Consider the following 16,157-nt stretch of genomic DNA (forward strand, 5'->3'; position numbering starts at 1 on the left):
TTTGTGAATAAGAGAAAAATAAAAAAAACATTAAATATGAAAGACCAACTTATTCACCTATATTTTCGGTCAAGTGACAGTTTTAAAATTACAAAGGTAAAATACTTTGCTAAATTGCGTCTTAAAGGTGCCATTTGTCAAACCAAAACATTTTAAAGATTTTTTTAAGTGCTGTTTTAGCATGAAGGATAAAAATACAAAACGATGGCATCATTTTAATTTGAATCAACAGTCACCTACAAGTGCTTTCAATGTACAAGGCATTGTGCTAAGGGAAATAGGCATCAAAAGAAAAAAGAAAGTATCTGTTCCCTTATCTAGTTGGAAATATTGGGGACCTTTGAGGTTATTTAGTTCATGTTACTTATTTTACACTAAAAGAAACTGAGGCCTAAAAAAGTTTTAGTGACTTGCCCAAGGTCACACAGGTTGTAACAGGGAAAATCAGGATTTGGATCAGATTCTTCTGATTGAAAATCCATTGATTTATATTCTCTTTTTACCTTAGTTGTTTGTTTGTTGTTTTGTTTAATTTTGTGTGTAATGTGCAGGAAAACCAGACTATATTGAAAAGAAGAACTCTTAGAAAGATATCCTGCTATCTAGGAAGATTAATGTGGCTTCATTGAAAAGTCTTTGATCCAAATCTCAGGTCTGCTTCTTAATACCACCAATCCCCCCCTGTTATGCCCACATGGTCACCACTCTAGTTCAGACCTTTGTAAGCTTAAAAATTAATATACAATATCTCCAAGTATTATATTTAATAACATTTATTAATAATTAATAATAACTTAAAGTAAAAGAAAATAAAAAGCTAGAGTAAAGAGGGAGCTAACCCAGCCACAGTGGAGAGAGAAAAATAGCAAAGGCAGGGTTACAGCAAACTTTTATGTACAATATGTAAGAACGTTACATTGATGAAAGTTTAAGTGCTGGAAGAAGCTTCAGAGATCATCTAATCTACCCCCCCTTTCCCAAATATATAACTATTGTAATAGCCTCCTGAATGATCTCCCTGCTTCCCAACATCTCCCATCTTGGGTCTGCTTCTAATCCATCTTTTGCATAATTGCCAATAGAATATTCCTAGATCACAGATCTGACCATGGCCATCCCCTTCTCGAATACTTCTGGTTGTGCCTATTGCTGATAAGATGGGAAAACTAGGGGGCTTCTAGGTAGCACAGTGGATAGAGTGCTAAAGCTAGAGTTGGGAGACCTGAGTTCAAATCTGATCTCTAATGCTTCTTAGCTATGTGACCCCAGTAAGTCACTTCACCCCAACTGCTCTTGTGACTTAGAGTTAATACTAAGACAGAAGGTAAGGGTTATTTTTTTAAAAGGACACCCCCAATCTAGCTCCAGCTTACTCTGTCAGCATTTGTTCTGCAGTACTCCCATTTATATACTCTACATTCTATCCAAATGGGAATAATACCAGCTGGACGAGAAGGTGCCATCTCCCACCTTGGGTATTTGGACAGGTATTTGTACTTCATTCCAGAAATGTGTTTCTCCATCTTCATCTGTTGAAAGCTTTTCCTTCAAAGCCTTGCTAAGATGTCACTTCCTCTATGACTTTACCCCAAACTGAAAAATGTTCTCTACTTCAAATTGTCCCAAAGTGTTTGGTCTTGATGTCTCCTTTGGCTCTATTATTTTCTACCTTTTTTCATGCATATTTATTTCTTTACAGGTTACAACTCTTTGAGGCCTATCCATGATTTTTTCTTTCTCATCTGTATAGTCACAGTTTCTAAAAGTGCCTTATATACAATTTGCACTTAAGAGATCCCTTTTAAATTGTACTAAATTGAATTGAAATAAAAAGAAATTATGACGTATTTAAGATTATTTATACTTTGCCCTACTTACTTTATAGGGCTGTTGGGAGAATTCATAAGGACACACAAGGTTCTGTTTCTTGGTAGAAAATAAGCAATATTTTTGTTCTATGTGTGTTGGATGGGATAGAGATGTGAAGCAGAAGACAGACAATTAAAGAACATAAAAAAATTTCATATCTTCAGAAAGTAAGCATTCTCTTAATCTTTAAGTTTCAAAAAATAAAAACAATAAAGAAAAGAGAATCCTGACTTTGTATTTTCATTTTTCTTTTTATTAATTCCTTGACTTTTTTTAAATCACCATCATTTCTAAATATACAGTCACAGCATTCCTTCCTAGGTAGCCATCCTTTGTAATAAGGATTTTCAAAAAGGGTGGGGAAACAGCTCAACAAACCCAACTAATACATTGCTATTTCTGGAAATAATTGCAATATGACATATTTATAATCCCTCCCCTCTATAAAGAAGAGAAGATGAAATATTTCTCCATTTTTATCTGCAGCCAAGTTGGTAATGTTAAATTATTGTTCAATTTCTTTTTGTTTTGGTTATTCTTTCCATTTACATTGTCTTGGTCACTGTTTATTTTGTTTCCCTGGTTCTGCCTATTCAGTTCATATAAGTCTTCCTATGTTTCTCTGGTAGGTTTTCATCACCTATATACGCCTTGACCTACTTTCTTCCAGTGGACTGTTACCCCAATCTATTTCTAATTTTCAATATCTCCCTATCTACTGGTACTTTATTATTGCCTTTGAAATGCCAAAATCTACAACTCTCTTCTCTTTCTCAGCCAGATTCTTAGAAGAAGCTTTCTGTAGTCGTCGCCTTCACTTCCTCTCCTCTAATTTGCTCCTCAACTCCTTATATTCTGGCTGCCAACCTCCACTTCATTACTCAACTAAAATTACTCTCTGAAGTGATTTGTGGTGTCGTAATTTCTCAGTGTGGGGATGCTTTCTCAACCTTCTCAAACTATTTACTACATTTGACCACTATCTTTTTGATGCTCTCTGCTCTGTGAGTTTTCATGATATTATTCTCTCCTGGTTCTCCTATCTATCTGACTGCTTCTTCTCAACATCCTTTCCTAACTCATCTCTCTAATGATGGGTGTACCCCTCAACGTTCTCTTCTGTCCCTACACTTGTCTCTTGGTGATATCCTAAGCTCCAATGAGTTTAATTATCATCTCTATGCCTATGACTCTCAGATCTATATATCTGGCTTCAATTTCTCCCTAAACTCTAGTCCCATATCACCAATTGCCTATTGGGCACTTCAAACTGAATGTCTCAAAATGAATATGTACAAAACTTAACTCATTCTCTTTTCCCCAATAACCATCCCTATTTCTGTTGCAGATATCACCATACTTCCAGTCTCCCAAGTTTGTATATTAGTCATTATTCTCAATTCTTTATTCTCCCTCACGCCACATAGACAAACAGTTGCTAAGTCTTGATATTTCTACTTTTACAGCATCTCTCCACCCCAATATCTCTCTGCTTATATGCCCAACACCTTAATTCAGATTCTCATCACCTCTCACCTTGATTATTTTACAAGTGTTTGCTAATTTGCCTCCCTGCTTCAAGTCTTTCTCTATCCCTATCTACCCTCCACAATGCTTTTAATGTGGATTTCCTTAAAGGCAATTCTGGTTCCTTATCCACTCAAAAAATTCAATTCCTGTAGGATCAAATATAAATTTCTATTGTTTAGTTTTTAAAGCCTTTTACAATCTAGACCCAACCTATCGATCTATCTTTCTACCACGTTGTATGATCCTATACTCTGCAATCCAGTCACAATGGCTTTATCATTATTCCTCACACATGACAACCCCATCTCATTCATCTGTGCCTTACCTGAAATATACTCCTTTTTTGTGACTTAATAACATCCTCTCTTCCTCCAAGAAACAATTTAATCATTTCTTCTACCTATAAGTCTTTTATGATTCTCTAACAACATTGTCTCTCATCTATATCATATTTAATTATTTTTTATTATTCATCATTTTCACTTTTATATATATATATATATACTTCCATATACCTATTTTATCTCTCCCCAATACTACACATATCTTTTCTACTTTTTCATATATACCTACATGTGCCTCTTTTATCTCTCCCCAACAGAATGCAAGATCCTTGAGAGTATGGATGGTTTTATTACTTGTATTTGAATCTCTCCTCAATCATTGCCTCATGTTGATTGAGGATCTTGTGTGGCTCAATGAAACCATAATCTATACTAAGCAGGGGTACCAAAAATGGACAGGTTATAGTAGAGAGTTCTGGCAAAATGTTATCCACTGCAGTATCTTTGCCAAGAAAACCCCACAGCTTGTAGTAAAACAATAAAAGATATGACAATAGAAGATGAGCTGGTCAGAAACTGAGTAACATACTATTGGGGAAAAGCAGAGGACAACTATGAGAAGTTCCAGTAGTAGTGAAGCAGCTGTATGTTCTGTGAAACAAGGTGAACTGGATGTTACAAAAAGGGAGGTGGAAATATTAAACATTGGCATTTTGGGTGTCTGGGTAAATTTAATTAAAGTGATCACTACATACACTACTGTGGCAAAAATCCCTTAGAAGAAATGCAGTAGCCCTCATAGTCAATAAAAAGGTCAGAAAAGCAGTAGTAGGGTATTATCTCAAAAATGACAGAATGATATCTGTTCATATCTATGGCAAACCTCAACATCAGAATAATGCAAGTCTGTTCTTCAACCAAAGGTGTCAGTGAGGCCAAAGTAGATCACTTCTATAAAAACCTATGTAGGATTAGGGTCAGATGGCAATCTACACCTACAACAACTTCTAGAAATAATACCAAAAAAAGTCACATTTATCATAGGGGTTTTGAGGAAGTAGGAAATCAAAAGACAATTTGAATAATAGGCAAGTTTGGCTCTGGAGGACAAAATGAAGCAAGGCAGAAACTAATATAGTTTTGTCAGGATAAGATACTGGTCACAACAATTATTTTTTCAACAACCCAAAAGTTAACTCTATACATGGACATCACCAAATGACCAATGCAGAAATCAAACTGATTATATACTCTAGCAGCCAACAGTGAAGAAGCTGTATACAGTCAGTTAAAACAAGACCTGGAGCCGACTGTGGTTCACATCATGAGCATCTTATTGCAAAATTCACACTTGAATTGAAGAAAGTAAGGAAAAATCAAAAGGTCATATGGGATTGAACTAAATAACATGCCTTATGAAAATGAAGTAGAAGTGATTAACAGATTTAAGGGATTAGATCTGATAGATAAGACAACAACAAAAATCATTCCAAAGAAAAAGAAGAGCAAGGAAGCAAAATGGCTCTCTGATAAGGCTTTACAAGTAGCTGAGGAAAGAATGGAAAAATAAAGGAGAAAGGAATAGATATACCCAACTGAATGCAAAGTTCCAGAGAATAGTGAGGAGAGAGAAGGTTTTCTTAAATGAGCAATACAACAAAATAGAAGAAAACAATAGAATGAATAGGAAAGAGATTCTCTTCAAGAAAATTAGATATCAAAAGAATATTTCATGCAAAAATGGGTATAAAAAGGCAAAAAATTGTAAGAATTTAACAGAAGGAGAAGTGATCAATAGACGATAGCAAGAATACACTGAAGAACTATGCAAGAAAGATCTTTGCATCACTAATAACCATGATATAGGAGTGTGGTTCTACTAATCTAGAGTGAGAAAACTAGAGAACAAATTGCCAAGATTTGCTAGATTGTGATGAAAGTACACTAAAGCCTTTGATTGTGTGGATCACAACACAATGTGACAAGTCTTCAAAGAGACTAGAGTACCAGATCATCTTATTTGTCTCCTGAAGAACATATATGAGAGTCAAGAAGCAACAGTTATAACCAAACACAGAACAAACTGATTGATTTAAGATTGGAAAAAAATAGTAGAATAAAACTGTATATTGTCACCTTATTTATTTAATTTATATGCAGAATATAGCATGTAAAATTCCAGGCAAGACAAATGAAAAGCTGGAAATAAGGTTGCTGGGAGAAATATCAACAGTCTCATATATGTGAATGATACTAGTCTGATGAGATAAAGAAAAGAAGAATTAAGAAGCTCTTGAGAAGAATGAAAGAGGAAAGTGTAAAAGCTGACTTGAAATTTTAACATAAAAACTAAGATCTTGGCAACTTGTCCTGTCGCTTCCTGGCAAATCGAAGAAGAAATGGAAGCAATGTCAGATTGTATATTCTTGTACTCAAAGATAACTGAAGATGGTACCTGCAGTCATGAAATTAAAAGATTGTTGCTTGTTATGAAAGCTATTGCAAATATGGACAGCATACTAAAGAGCAAAAAAATCACCTAGCAATAAAAGTCTATATAGTCAAAGCTTTGGGTTTCTTTTTTCCCTTAGCAATATCTAGTTATAAAAGTACAACTATAAAGAAAATTGAGTGCCATAGAAATCAACACTTTCTAATTAAGGTCCTGGAAAAGATTTTTGAGAGTCCTTTGAACAGAAAGGAAACCAAATCAGTCAATATTTAAAGAAATTAATTCAGATTATTAACGGAAGGTCAGATGCTTAAGCTGAAGCTTAAATACTTGGACCACATAATGAGAAGACAGGACTTACTAGAAAAGACTGAAAGCAAAAACATAGTGTCATTGAAAAAATAAGCATGATCTTGGACAGATTTTGGGAGATAGTAGAGTATAGAAGGGTCTAATATGTTATAATCCATGGGGTCATAAAGAATCAAACAGGACTGAACAAAAACAACCACAACAACAAATCCCCAGTATCTGAATCAGATCCTTAATAAATGCTCGATTGATTTATAGTCCAGGAGAAAGATTACCAGACCCTAAACTAAGGTGATGACCATCTGAATAGGGATGAAAGGACTCTAACTTCACATGCAGAGAACTAACTGGTCTGATGCAGACAGCAGCGGTGCTCAAAGAAGGAAAGAAAAACAGATATTGAGAGGGGTTATCCTGAATATATTCTTGTAAAATGGAAGATATCAAAAACACGTTTCCTAGAAACGTTCATTCCAAAGCATTTTCTGCTCAGTACTTCAAACCTGTTCCAGGGATCAAGTCAACTTGCCTTAATCCATTGCATATTCTCATGCTACGAAGTCCTTTAAGCAGACTGAGCCACGTAAGCTTGTGTTTGAGAAGGAGACAACAGTAGGTAACTAAAAGAGTAGCTAAATGGAAAGTACTAAATAATGAAAATGTCAAAGCTGAATATTTTTCAAAAACGGGCTTTCATCATATGATTAATGAAAGAAAATGCATGTATTCATGTTTCCTAATTATTTTTAACAGATTTATGGAGGGCGGGGAGAGCTTTACTAAACCCTATTATTTGGTCACCAATTAATCTTTGATTTACCCTGATGTACTTGGAAGAATTTTTTTTAATTAAGAAAGAAGACTTGCAGCAGAAAAATTTACATTTAAAAAAGTAATTAATGCCAATTCAATGAAGGGATCCCAGTTTCCTACATATTTATATTAGGCTTCAAGTCCATTCCTCAAGTTCAAAGAAATGTTTGTCAGGAAGGAGCTGAGTCCATTGTGCTTCAATAGACATATTTATAGCAGTCTTTCTCTTCTTGGAGTTAGATTCCCACTTCCTGGTCAGATACGAGGTCATTTGTTGAAAAGTCATCCAGAGATATCAAGTGGGTTGTATCCAGAAATAGCAACAGCCAAAATAGCATCCATTCCTGCTTTTGGCCATTGATCCAATTGATACCTTAGGGAATATATCATCTAGGGACAAGTTAGTAATTATAAACAACTCTACAATTAGATTACAGAGGACTCAGTTAGAGAAGATCACAGACTATCTCAATGGCTTTTAGACCCTAGAATGGCTGTAAGATTATTTATCATCTTCTGAGGTTATGATTTTAAGAGGTATATTTTCTTCTTTATTAGAATGGGCAGAGTTTTCAAGATTAAACCATAGTATATATCCTACCTTTATATCCAAAGTGACTATAAAGACCAAGTATCCTGGGTCTACATGACTGATCCCACTCCTCCCTCCCTGCAGTTAATTTTTCTTTTGCTCATCTATCTCATGATCTAAATCCTTCTTAGAGTTCAATATGTGAGACTGGAGCATCAGTAATTAGTTCTCAGTAACTGCTTTGCAATAAGCAACATGCAATTAGGATCTGAGTCTTTTTTGGTATAGGCTGTTGTTTCTGTACTAGATGAAACCTGTTCCATATTTTATGTCTTGTTAGACTGAGTACTTGCAAAGTTGCTAAGGGTCATTTGGAAGAGCACATTGAGACAGAAATTAAAATTACCAGGGTTTCTCCCATATGAGAACAAAATACAAACAAGAGACTTTGAGAGAGCCTTTCCACCAACTGTACTATGGTCTTGCCAACCTTGAAAAATACAGAACCACCAAAGTAGTTAGAAAAAGCAAATTTTTTATCAGGACAAGGGAGACAATGCTCAAGTGACCTCCACACAGAATTATGCACAAAATAATACAGAGACAAGCTCTGGGACTCTGAGAACACTGCCCTTGGGAGAAAGGAGATTTTCTCATGATCTGAACAACTTGGGGCCTTATATACTTTTGGAGGAAATAAAGGACCAGAAGGACAATTGATTGGCTTATAACAAAGACTAGAGAAGGAGGATTCTACCAAGAGCATAATATCTATATATAATCAGAGAAACTTCTAAGACAAAAGGGCACTTGAGATTTGATTATATCTACTAATTCTATCTAGGCTGACATCATTGAGTACTTCAAGTTTTATTGTTCAGTCTAAGAGAAGGGTCCCTGTGGGACATCTCCAAAGTCAAGTTCCCAAGGGACAAAGGCAAATTTGGGGGTTCCATAAAACAAGGTCAACAGTCTTCCTGTCAAGAGAGACACTTTGAAACTTGAATTACATTCTGCATCATTCTCTGTGGCAGTAACTAGATTAATTAAGCACTTTGGAGAATGGAATTAAGGCAAGGTAATGTGTCATAAAGATAAGAAACTGCATTTGATAACCTCTACAAAATATCATGCACTAAGAAGAGATTCAGTCTTCCCATTCTGTCTCACTTATTTTGATATTTGACCTTCTTGCAAAGTAAAAGTAAAATACAATTTCTTCTATTCTTCTGTAAGAAAAAGTCCCTTCAATGTATTCCATATATTCAGTGTATGTGACATTGAGTATCCTTGGTGAAAAAGATATAATAATAAATTTATCCTAAACCTCAAATGCAGAGATGTCATGAAGTCATCCATCAGCAAAAACCAGCCAAAAGAACCATAAGAATTGACTCTGGATTTTTAGGCCTCTATCAATGATATTTTGTGTTGGTATACCAACAAGTATTATCATCAGCATCAACAGAGTAGTGTGGCAGAAAAGAGTAAGAATACTTGGGTGAGAAACCCAATTCTAACATTTGCTTTGTAATTAATAACAAATCATCTCTTCTCAAGTTTTCTTGCCTATACAATTAAAAGCATAGCACATTTGGCTTCTGGCCTCATGGAGTGGAGAAGATGCTATATAAATCAAATCACCATTGAAAACATATTATAATGACTATAAAGAATAAAAGTATCCAACAAAATGTGACTTCTCCCCCATTTCCCAAAATTCAATTAATTATTCTCCTTATAGGTGGAATAGGAATCATGAGGAAATGTTGTATGTAAAACATACACCCTCCTCAGCAGCTGTGGACCCCAAAGGGTCTCAACTTTGAGAATTCATTGAAAGTTTAGAATTGAATGGGACCCCAGAGGACCTCTAGTCCAGCTGTCCCATTTTAAAGTCATGAAATCTGAACCCAAGGACTTCCCCAAGCAAAGGAAGGAGTTAAACCCACATCTTCTGACTAAAAAACGAGCATTCTTTCTACTGCCATACTGCCTTTTTTTAGAGAATTGACATTGTTATGTTCAATTCAAATACTCTGGGTATCCACTAACTAACCACATTGCTAATTGTATCACAAAGTTAATTGTCTCTTCTAAGTGAAGTGGATATTCTGAAAGTTTCTTGGCTTTCCCAAGAGGACTGGTTACACATAACAAAATTCAAAGAACCAAGTTCTCTCTGAATAACTGTAAGAATCCTGTAGGTTTATATAATACCTGACCATCCATTAGCTCCAAGACTGTGTTCTCAAAGGAAAAGTGAAATAAGGAGTTGAGCAATCAGCCAACACTTGCAATCACTATAGACTGTCAATCTGGATTGATCTGGTAAAAAAAAATATGTGATTCCCCATCTGCCACACATAAAAAAGAGAAATAAAAGAGAAACCAAAAAAGCATTATTTTTTACTTGTATCAATAGGATAATTTTTTTCAGTACTCATTCAAATCCTTCTTTCCTTGCTTTATTATATCTCTGGATCCTCATAAACCTATGGAACATGTCTATCTATATATCTGGGATACAACAATAGATAATGAATTGGAACCAGGATTGAACAAAAAGAGAATAAGCCAAATTGCCTTTGCAAAATTACAAAATCTTATTCATGATTCCAGGACTTCTACAGAAACAAAAATTCACTTTTTGATTACTGAGATTCTGCCATCATTTCTGTATGTCATAGAGGCATGGACTACAGAGTCTCCAAAGGCTTAAGTCTTCAAAAAAATTCAAGATGATTGTCATATGTGGGCAACTGGAGAGGTGCACTGTGGGAGTAAATAGGCTATAATATATAATTAAGAGGGAATTTTAAAGAAGAACAGGACTAAAAGGAATGAATGACAAGGAGTGTATGATAGGAAGAAAAATGGGCCAGCCTTTTGATGAAGGAGATGAATAACAAGGGACCAGAAAATTTCTCCCAAAGATGTCCCCACAAAATCAGTAAAAAGCAAGAAAGGCCTTCAGGATATTGGGTAGAGTAACTCCAGGGGCAACCTAGGAGAACAAGAATAAGAGTGGTCCAACATGGGTAAGAATGGAAGGTTTGCAAACTGCAACATGAAATAACTTCTGAATCAAAAAGATCAGAAATCCATTTGAGTATCTCTGCTAAACAGAGCAGAAACATTAAAATGCTCAAAATAAGGCGCTGTGGAATCTCTTAGAAAAGTAAAAAGTGGCATGATTTTAAGGTTTTAGCATTTATAGTGAATGAAGAGAAAGAATGCCCTTGGGTTGGTCATGGAGTGGATCTAGAGGTCCTTGAAAGTAAGCTCATGCCTATGACTTATTCCTTTGTTGCTGTGGAAAATTACAATAGATTTACTTCTAGAAGTCCCTGTTTGACAGTTTAAAAAAACTATATGGATGATATCATTTGTAGAATAACATAAAGTTGTAAATTATTTTTTTATTATCTAGTATATGCAGAAAGTATTGTGGTGGACATGGTCTGGGTAGTTTCACCAAAAAAAATGTACCTTACCTCTGCAGGGACATACCAGACAGACAACAAGTTGCATTCATTAAGTTCTTACTAAGTGTAAGTACTGTGCTAAGTGTTGGGAATAGAAATACAAGAGAAAAGAAAATCTCATCCTTCGAGAAGCTTACATTGTAATGTTACTATCTTCAGCATACAAAAGGAACCACAAAAATGGTTATGATAGAAGGAGTAAGGAACCCACATGGGACCATGGCAGTAAAGCATGGAGAATCCCAAGCAGAGCAGTCGGGGAAGAGAGATGGCCAGTCTAGGTTCTCCCCCAAAATGGAGGTTCTGAGAGGAATCCACTCATTGAAGAAGTGGGATATCAGAGGAAAAGAATATTCCAGGGTTAAAAGACAACTGAGGCATGGAAGTAAAAGTTCAAAGAGTCACATATGCTTATTTTATTCTTCTTAATTTCTGTTCTACAGGTACTAACCTGCATTGGTAGAGGGAGTTTCTTCATGGAGAAGTTCCCTATAGGCCTGGTCCCTTTCCCATTTCTAATCTCTATCCTATTTCTGTTCTATTTATTAAAGAAATGGCTTGGTGTACTGGAAAAGCACAGTAAGCATTTAGGAAGCCTGAGTTCTTAAGGTGCCCACTGACCTGTTATATGAACCTTAAGCAGTCCACTTACTCTGTTTCTCTTCATCTATCAAGAGCAGACTCATATTATCTTTTGATTTCTTTTATTGTCCTTCAAGGATTAGGGAATAAATCAAAGACATAAGTTTATATTCAGAGATCCTTAGCTCCATCACGTCCCTCAAAAGTCAGAAAGGGCTTCCTCCTTTCCATCCATTACCATATGATTCCATGTCATTTTGTGCTTTTCAAAGTGATTTCACAAAAAAATTATTTTAAGTATTTAAATGATTTTGCCCTTTTTTGCAGAGATACTCAAATGGATCTTTGATATCATTGATTGCTATAGTCCCCGATGATATAACTACTTGTAAGCTTTCCATGCTTCAACATACTAGACAACTCTTGTTTATATCTTCCCATAAGGTTTCCACAAGAATTGGTCCATCCATGATGCTAAGAGTCCCTTCTCTGTTTCTCCTGATATCATGAGAGTATCCATGGAACAATGACCAGTTAGTCACTTGTTATCCCTCTCCTCTTCTTATCATACATTTACTTGATGGTACCTTTCAGTCCTGTTCTTCAAAATTCATTATGTTTTGTTATATTCATATCCTGGGAAATGATGGATGCCATCTTGAATGACAGGGAAGGCAGTTGGAAGGCATGGAATATTCCCAGGTGCCATGAGCCAGGGCCTGGCAATATAAATAACCCTGACAGCCTCTTGGAAGGGGTCTTTTGGTCTTGGGTCTTTGGGCGGCTCTTTAGGTCTTTAGGTCTCTGGGTCTTTCTAGCTCTTTAGGTCTCTAGGTCTCTGGGTGGTAAAGGGAGGCTGGGAGGTCTATAAAGAAGAGGGTAGGAAGAATCTCAATATTTCCTGAAGACTGTGAGAGCTAGTGCATCACCAAACACTGATAGTGAGAAAGCTGAGAGAATAAGATCACCAACACAGCTGCATCAACAGCAGTCCCTGTTCTCTGGCTTGGCTATGGGCCAGAGGTATAGGGGAGAATAAAGCTCCAGCTTCTACTAGATCAATAGCCTCCAGTCCTGATTGTCAACTTGTTACAGATATTAGATTGACAGGGTCTCCAATCCTCATTCCTAGTCCTATTTATTCTTTCCCCGATTATAGATAGAGTTTAACAAGTACCTTCCTGAATGGTCTTTATATCATGGCCCTTGGGGAGGGAGACAATGCAGTCAGATATCAAATGTGATCCAAGGCAAATCAAAATAATTTATCCAACCCCAGGGTGGACCTGAAAGGGTTACCCATCTACCTAACCTTTCAGGGTCCTCCCTGGGCAACTATTAGAGAAAAGGGAAAATTATAACAACTATCAAGGGTGATCAGGGTTGGTGTTCCTCCATCATCTGTAGCTAGGGAGAATACAGATTGATACACTCACATCACTCTATATCTATATCTCCCTAGGCCCCCCCCTTTTTGTTTATAACAGTTTATATCTTACAACCCATTCAAGTTTATTATGCACCTCACCATTGCCCTCTATGTGACAGCCATCTTGATTTCTTTAGAAACATATTCTATATCTGTTTCCTCATCTTTAAAAACAGATGATGGAACTGCATAACCTCTACGAAGTCAGAGAAAGAACAGAGATTCCTTCAGGAGAAAAAAGTTGTTGGAAAAGTTGATTCCTTCTCAGCTTGCAATTCCAAAAGTAATTCACTGGAGGCCCTGTCTGTTCAAAATTGCAAAGCTAGAAATGATAGCATTTGCAAGAATAACTAAGCCATGCCAATAGGATTCCCTGTGGTAGTTCTTTACTGAAGTATACCCAACTAAGCCAACTGATTTGAGGATTGGAATATTTTCCTGACAACTCAAGGAAGACTCACAGAACACAAATTGCAATGGATTGGCTGGGCAAGGACAGGACTTAGAGGATTATTAGGGGAAATGCAACTAATGGACTTCATGGTTCACGAGTGACTAGAGTGACTACTAGAGCCCTTCTTGAATGAGGCTGCTCTCATTTCCACAGCCACAATTTTCATTGTAGGAAGCAGCTACACACACCCTGAAGCTGTTCTGACTGTAAGCAAACAACTCTAGCAACAGCTTTTTGGTAACCCATACCTCTCACTCCAACACCGGGGAGTACTGGAATTATGTGAGCTCATATTATTCCAGTGTTAGCCTTTTACTCAATAAAAAACCTGCTGCAATGATGACAGACAAGTCAATAAAAGGCCTGGATTAAGTCTGTGTATCTTGGAGATGTGCAAGAATAGGGTGCATTTAAAATGTTTAAAGGCATGTAGGTGACCTACTACAGGCACATCTCACGCAAAGCAAGCTTATTTTGACATTCAGATTTACAAAATAAAAAAGATTTTCTTTTATTGATTTCTTAGTTGGCTTTTCACAATTATTTACATAGGATTTCTGGTAACTTCCTCCACTGGAATTCAACTCTTAACAATGACTGACATTTATGTAACTACTTAAGAGTTTTTATCTGGCTTGATGTGCATTTTCTCATTTTATCCTCCTAATAACTCTATAAAATAGGTGGGTGACATTATGATCCTCATTTTACAAGTGAGGACAATGAGTCTGAGAAAGGTTAAATTGTTCAGAATGACATGTCTAATAAGCGTGGAGGGCAGGCTAAAAACCAGGTCTCTGACTCAAAGTCATTTGCCCTTTGCACTCTGCCAGGCTTCCTTTCTAATCTGATTCAGCATACCAGAACTCAGCCTGCACATAGTTTTTCAAGAAGGTCCCTATCACATGAAGTGAGGCACCTTCTAGCAAGTACATTGGTATCACAAGACCACAGAACTAGAGCTGAGAAGGACCTCTGAGGCTCTCCAGTTTAAACCCATCATCTTAAAGATGAAGCAATTGACACCTAGGGAAGAGATTAAGAGACTTGCCCAAGGGAGACAGAATCATAGATTGAGAAGGTAAAGGGACCTCAGAGGTTATCTAGCCCCCTACTATGTTACAGATAAAGAACTGAGTCCAAGAGAGTTTCAGTTACTTGCCCAAGGTCACACAGGTAAATACACAGAAAGAAAAAAGCTAGTATTTGAAGGGCAGTCCTCTGTCTGAGAAAGAGACTTAGAGAAGATCTTGCTCCCTCCTCCTCAACAGCAGCCCCCAATCATTTTAGAGGTGAGCAAACTAAGGCCCAAAGAAGAGAATAGCAAATCTTATTAAAACGGATTAAGGGTACTTTCAGGGGGGAAAAGGGGGACATAATATTTCAGTGGGGTTGGCTATAAAGAGGAAACGGAGGTAGCTCTGATTTCACAGCAGAAAATGAAAGGCATATTTGGCATTAGGTCTATTAAATCCTATCTCAGATATTTAAAAAAAAAAAAAAAAAGCCAGCCTTCCTTCCCCTGCCCAAGGCTGTTTTGCCCTGATTTATCTGGTCTGGCTGCCTGCACAGTCTAAGAGAGTGCCATCAGAGTTGGTCTGCCTCCCCTTTCTATTATGCTGGAAGCCTGCCTGAGCCTGGCGGAGGCGGAGTGGATGCGCTCTGGCCACTCCAGGCGCACCTTATCCCGGCTCGCCACCGAGCCATAGCGTTTCAGCGGGACGGGGGACGCGCTGTGTTTTCTGGCTGTTCTGGTTAAAATGGCCCGAAAGATGTTTATCCAGTGTTATGGCTGGACCAGAGTCGGCATCCCCCACCGCTCTCCTCGCAGTAAGCACAGTAAACCTGGCTTAGGCTGGCTGGCTGATTTCAAAGTTCAGCGCGGGGAAGGGAATGGTTATACAGATAAAAAAAATAAATAAAATAAAATAAATTGAAATGGTGAAAGGATCATCATTGCCATCGTGTTGCTGCGGCTGAATTAATTTCCTTCCAGCGCTATCTGCCACGGATAAAATAGGATCCTGCCCAGCATCAGAACATTTGAGCTCAGAAAGTGAAGGGATGGATACTGGCCATGATTTTCAGATTTGCTGGATCCACAGGCGAAATTCACCCTAGAGCATTAGGCTAGGACATTTTTTTTCCCTCCAAGACGGTAAATTAAACCTATACATAGAAACCTTGAGCCCAAACCCCAAGGCTCTGTTTAGATTTCCTGACTCAGACTGGCCCCATGGGTTTTTCAGAGAGCTTTTTCTGCCACTCAGGGTGTCCACTTCATCCAGATATATTGATATCCAAACACCTTTTCTCTTGGATGAGTGGCAAGTGACCACACAGGATTCTGAAAGCGCAAATTCAAGTAAGGTCTGGCTTCTTTTTCTACTTTCTACAGTGGGAGATTCAACT

The 16,157-nt window shown here is 37.1% G+C and overlaps 1 protein-coding gene across 1 annotated transcript in view; it reads right to left on the minus strand.

Annotated features, from left to right (window-relative positions):
- Nucleotides 1-15,318: 15,318 nt before the first annotated feature.
- Nucleotides 15,319-16,157, minus strand: part of LOC123241877 (protocadherin-8-like) — a 54,490-nt gene continuing 53,651 nt past the window's right edge. Inside the window, exon 4 of the mRNA XM_044669379.1 lies at nt 15,319-15,491. Coding sequence (XP_044525314.1) covers nt 15,319-15,491 — 173 coding nt within the window. The remainder of the gene's footprint in view (nt 15,492-16,157) is intronic.

This window comes from Gracilinanus agilis, chromosome 3 (genome assembly GCF_016433145.1).
Source record: "Gracilinanus agilis isolate LMUSP501 chromosome 3, AgileGrace, whole genome shotgun sequence".
Taxonomy (NCBI): domain Eukaryota; kingdom Metazoa; phylum Chordata; class Mammalia; order Didelphimorphia; family Didelphidae; genus Gracilinanus; species Gracilinanus agilis.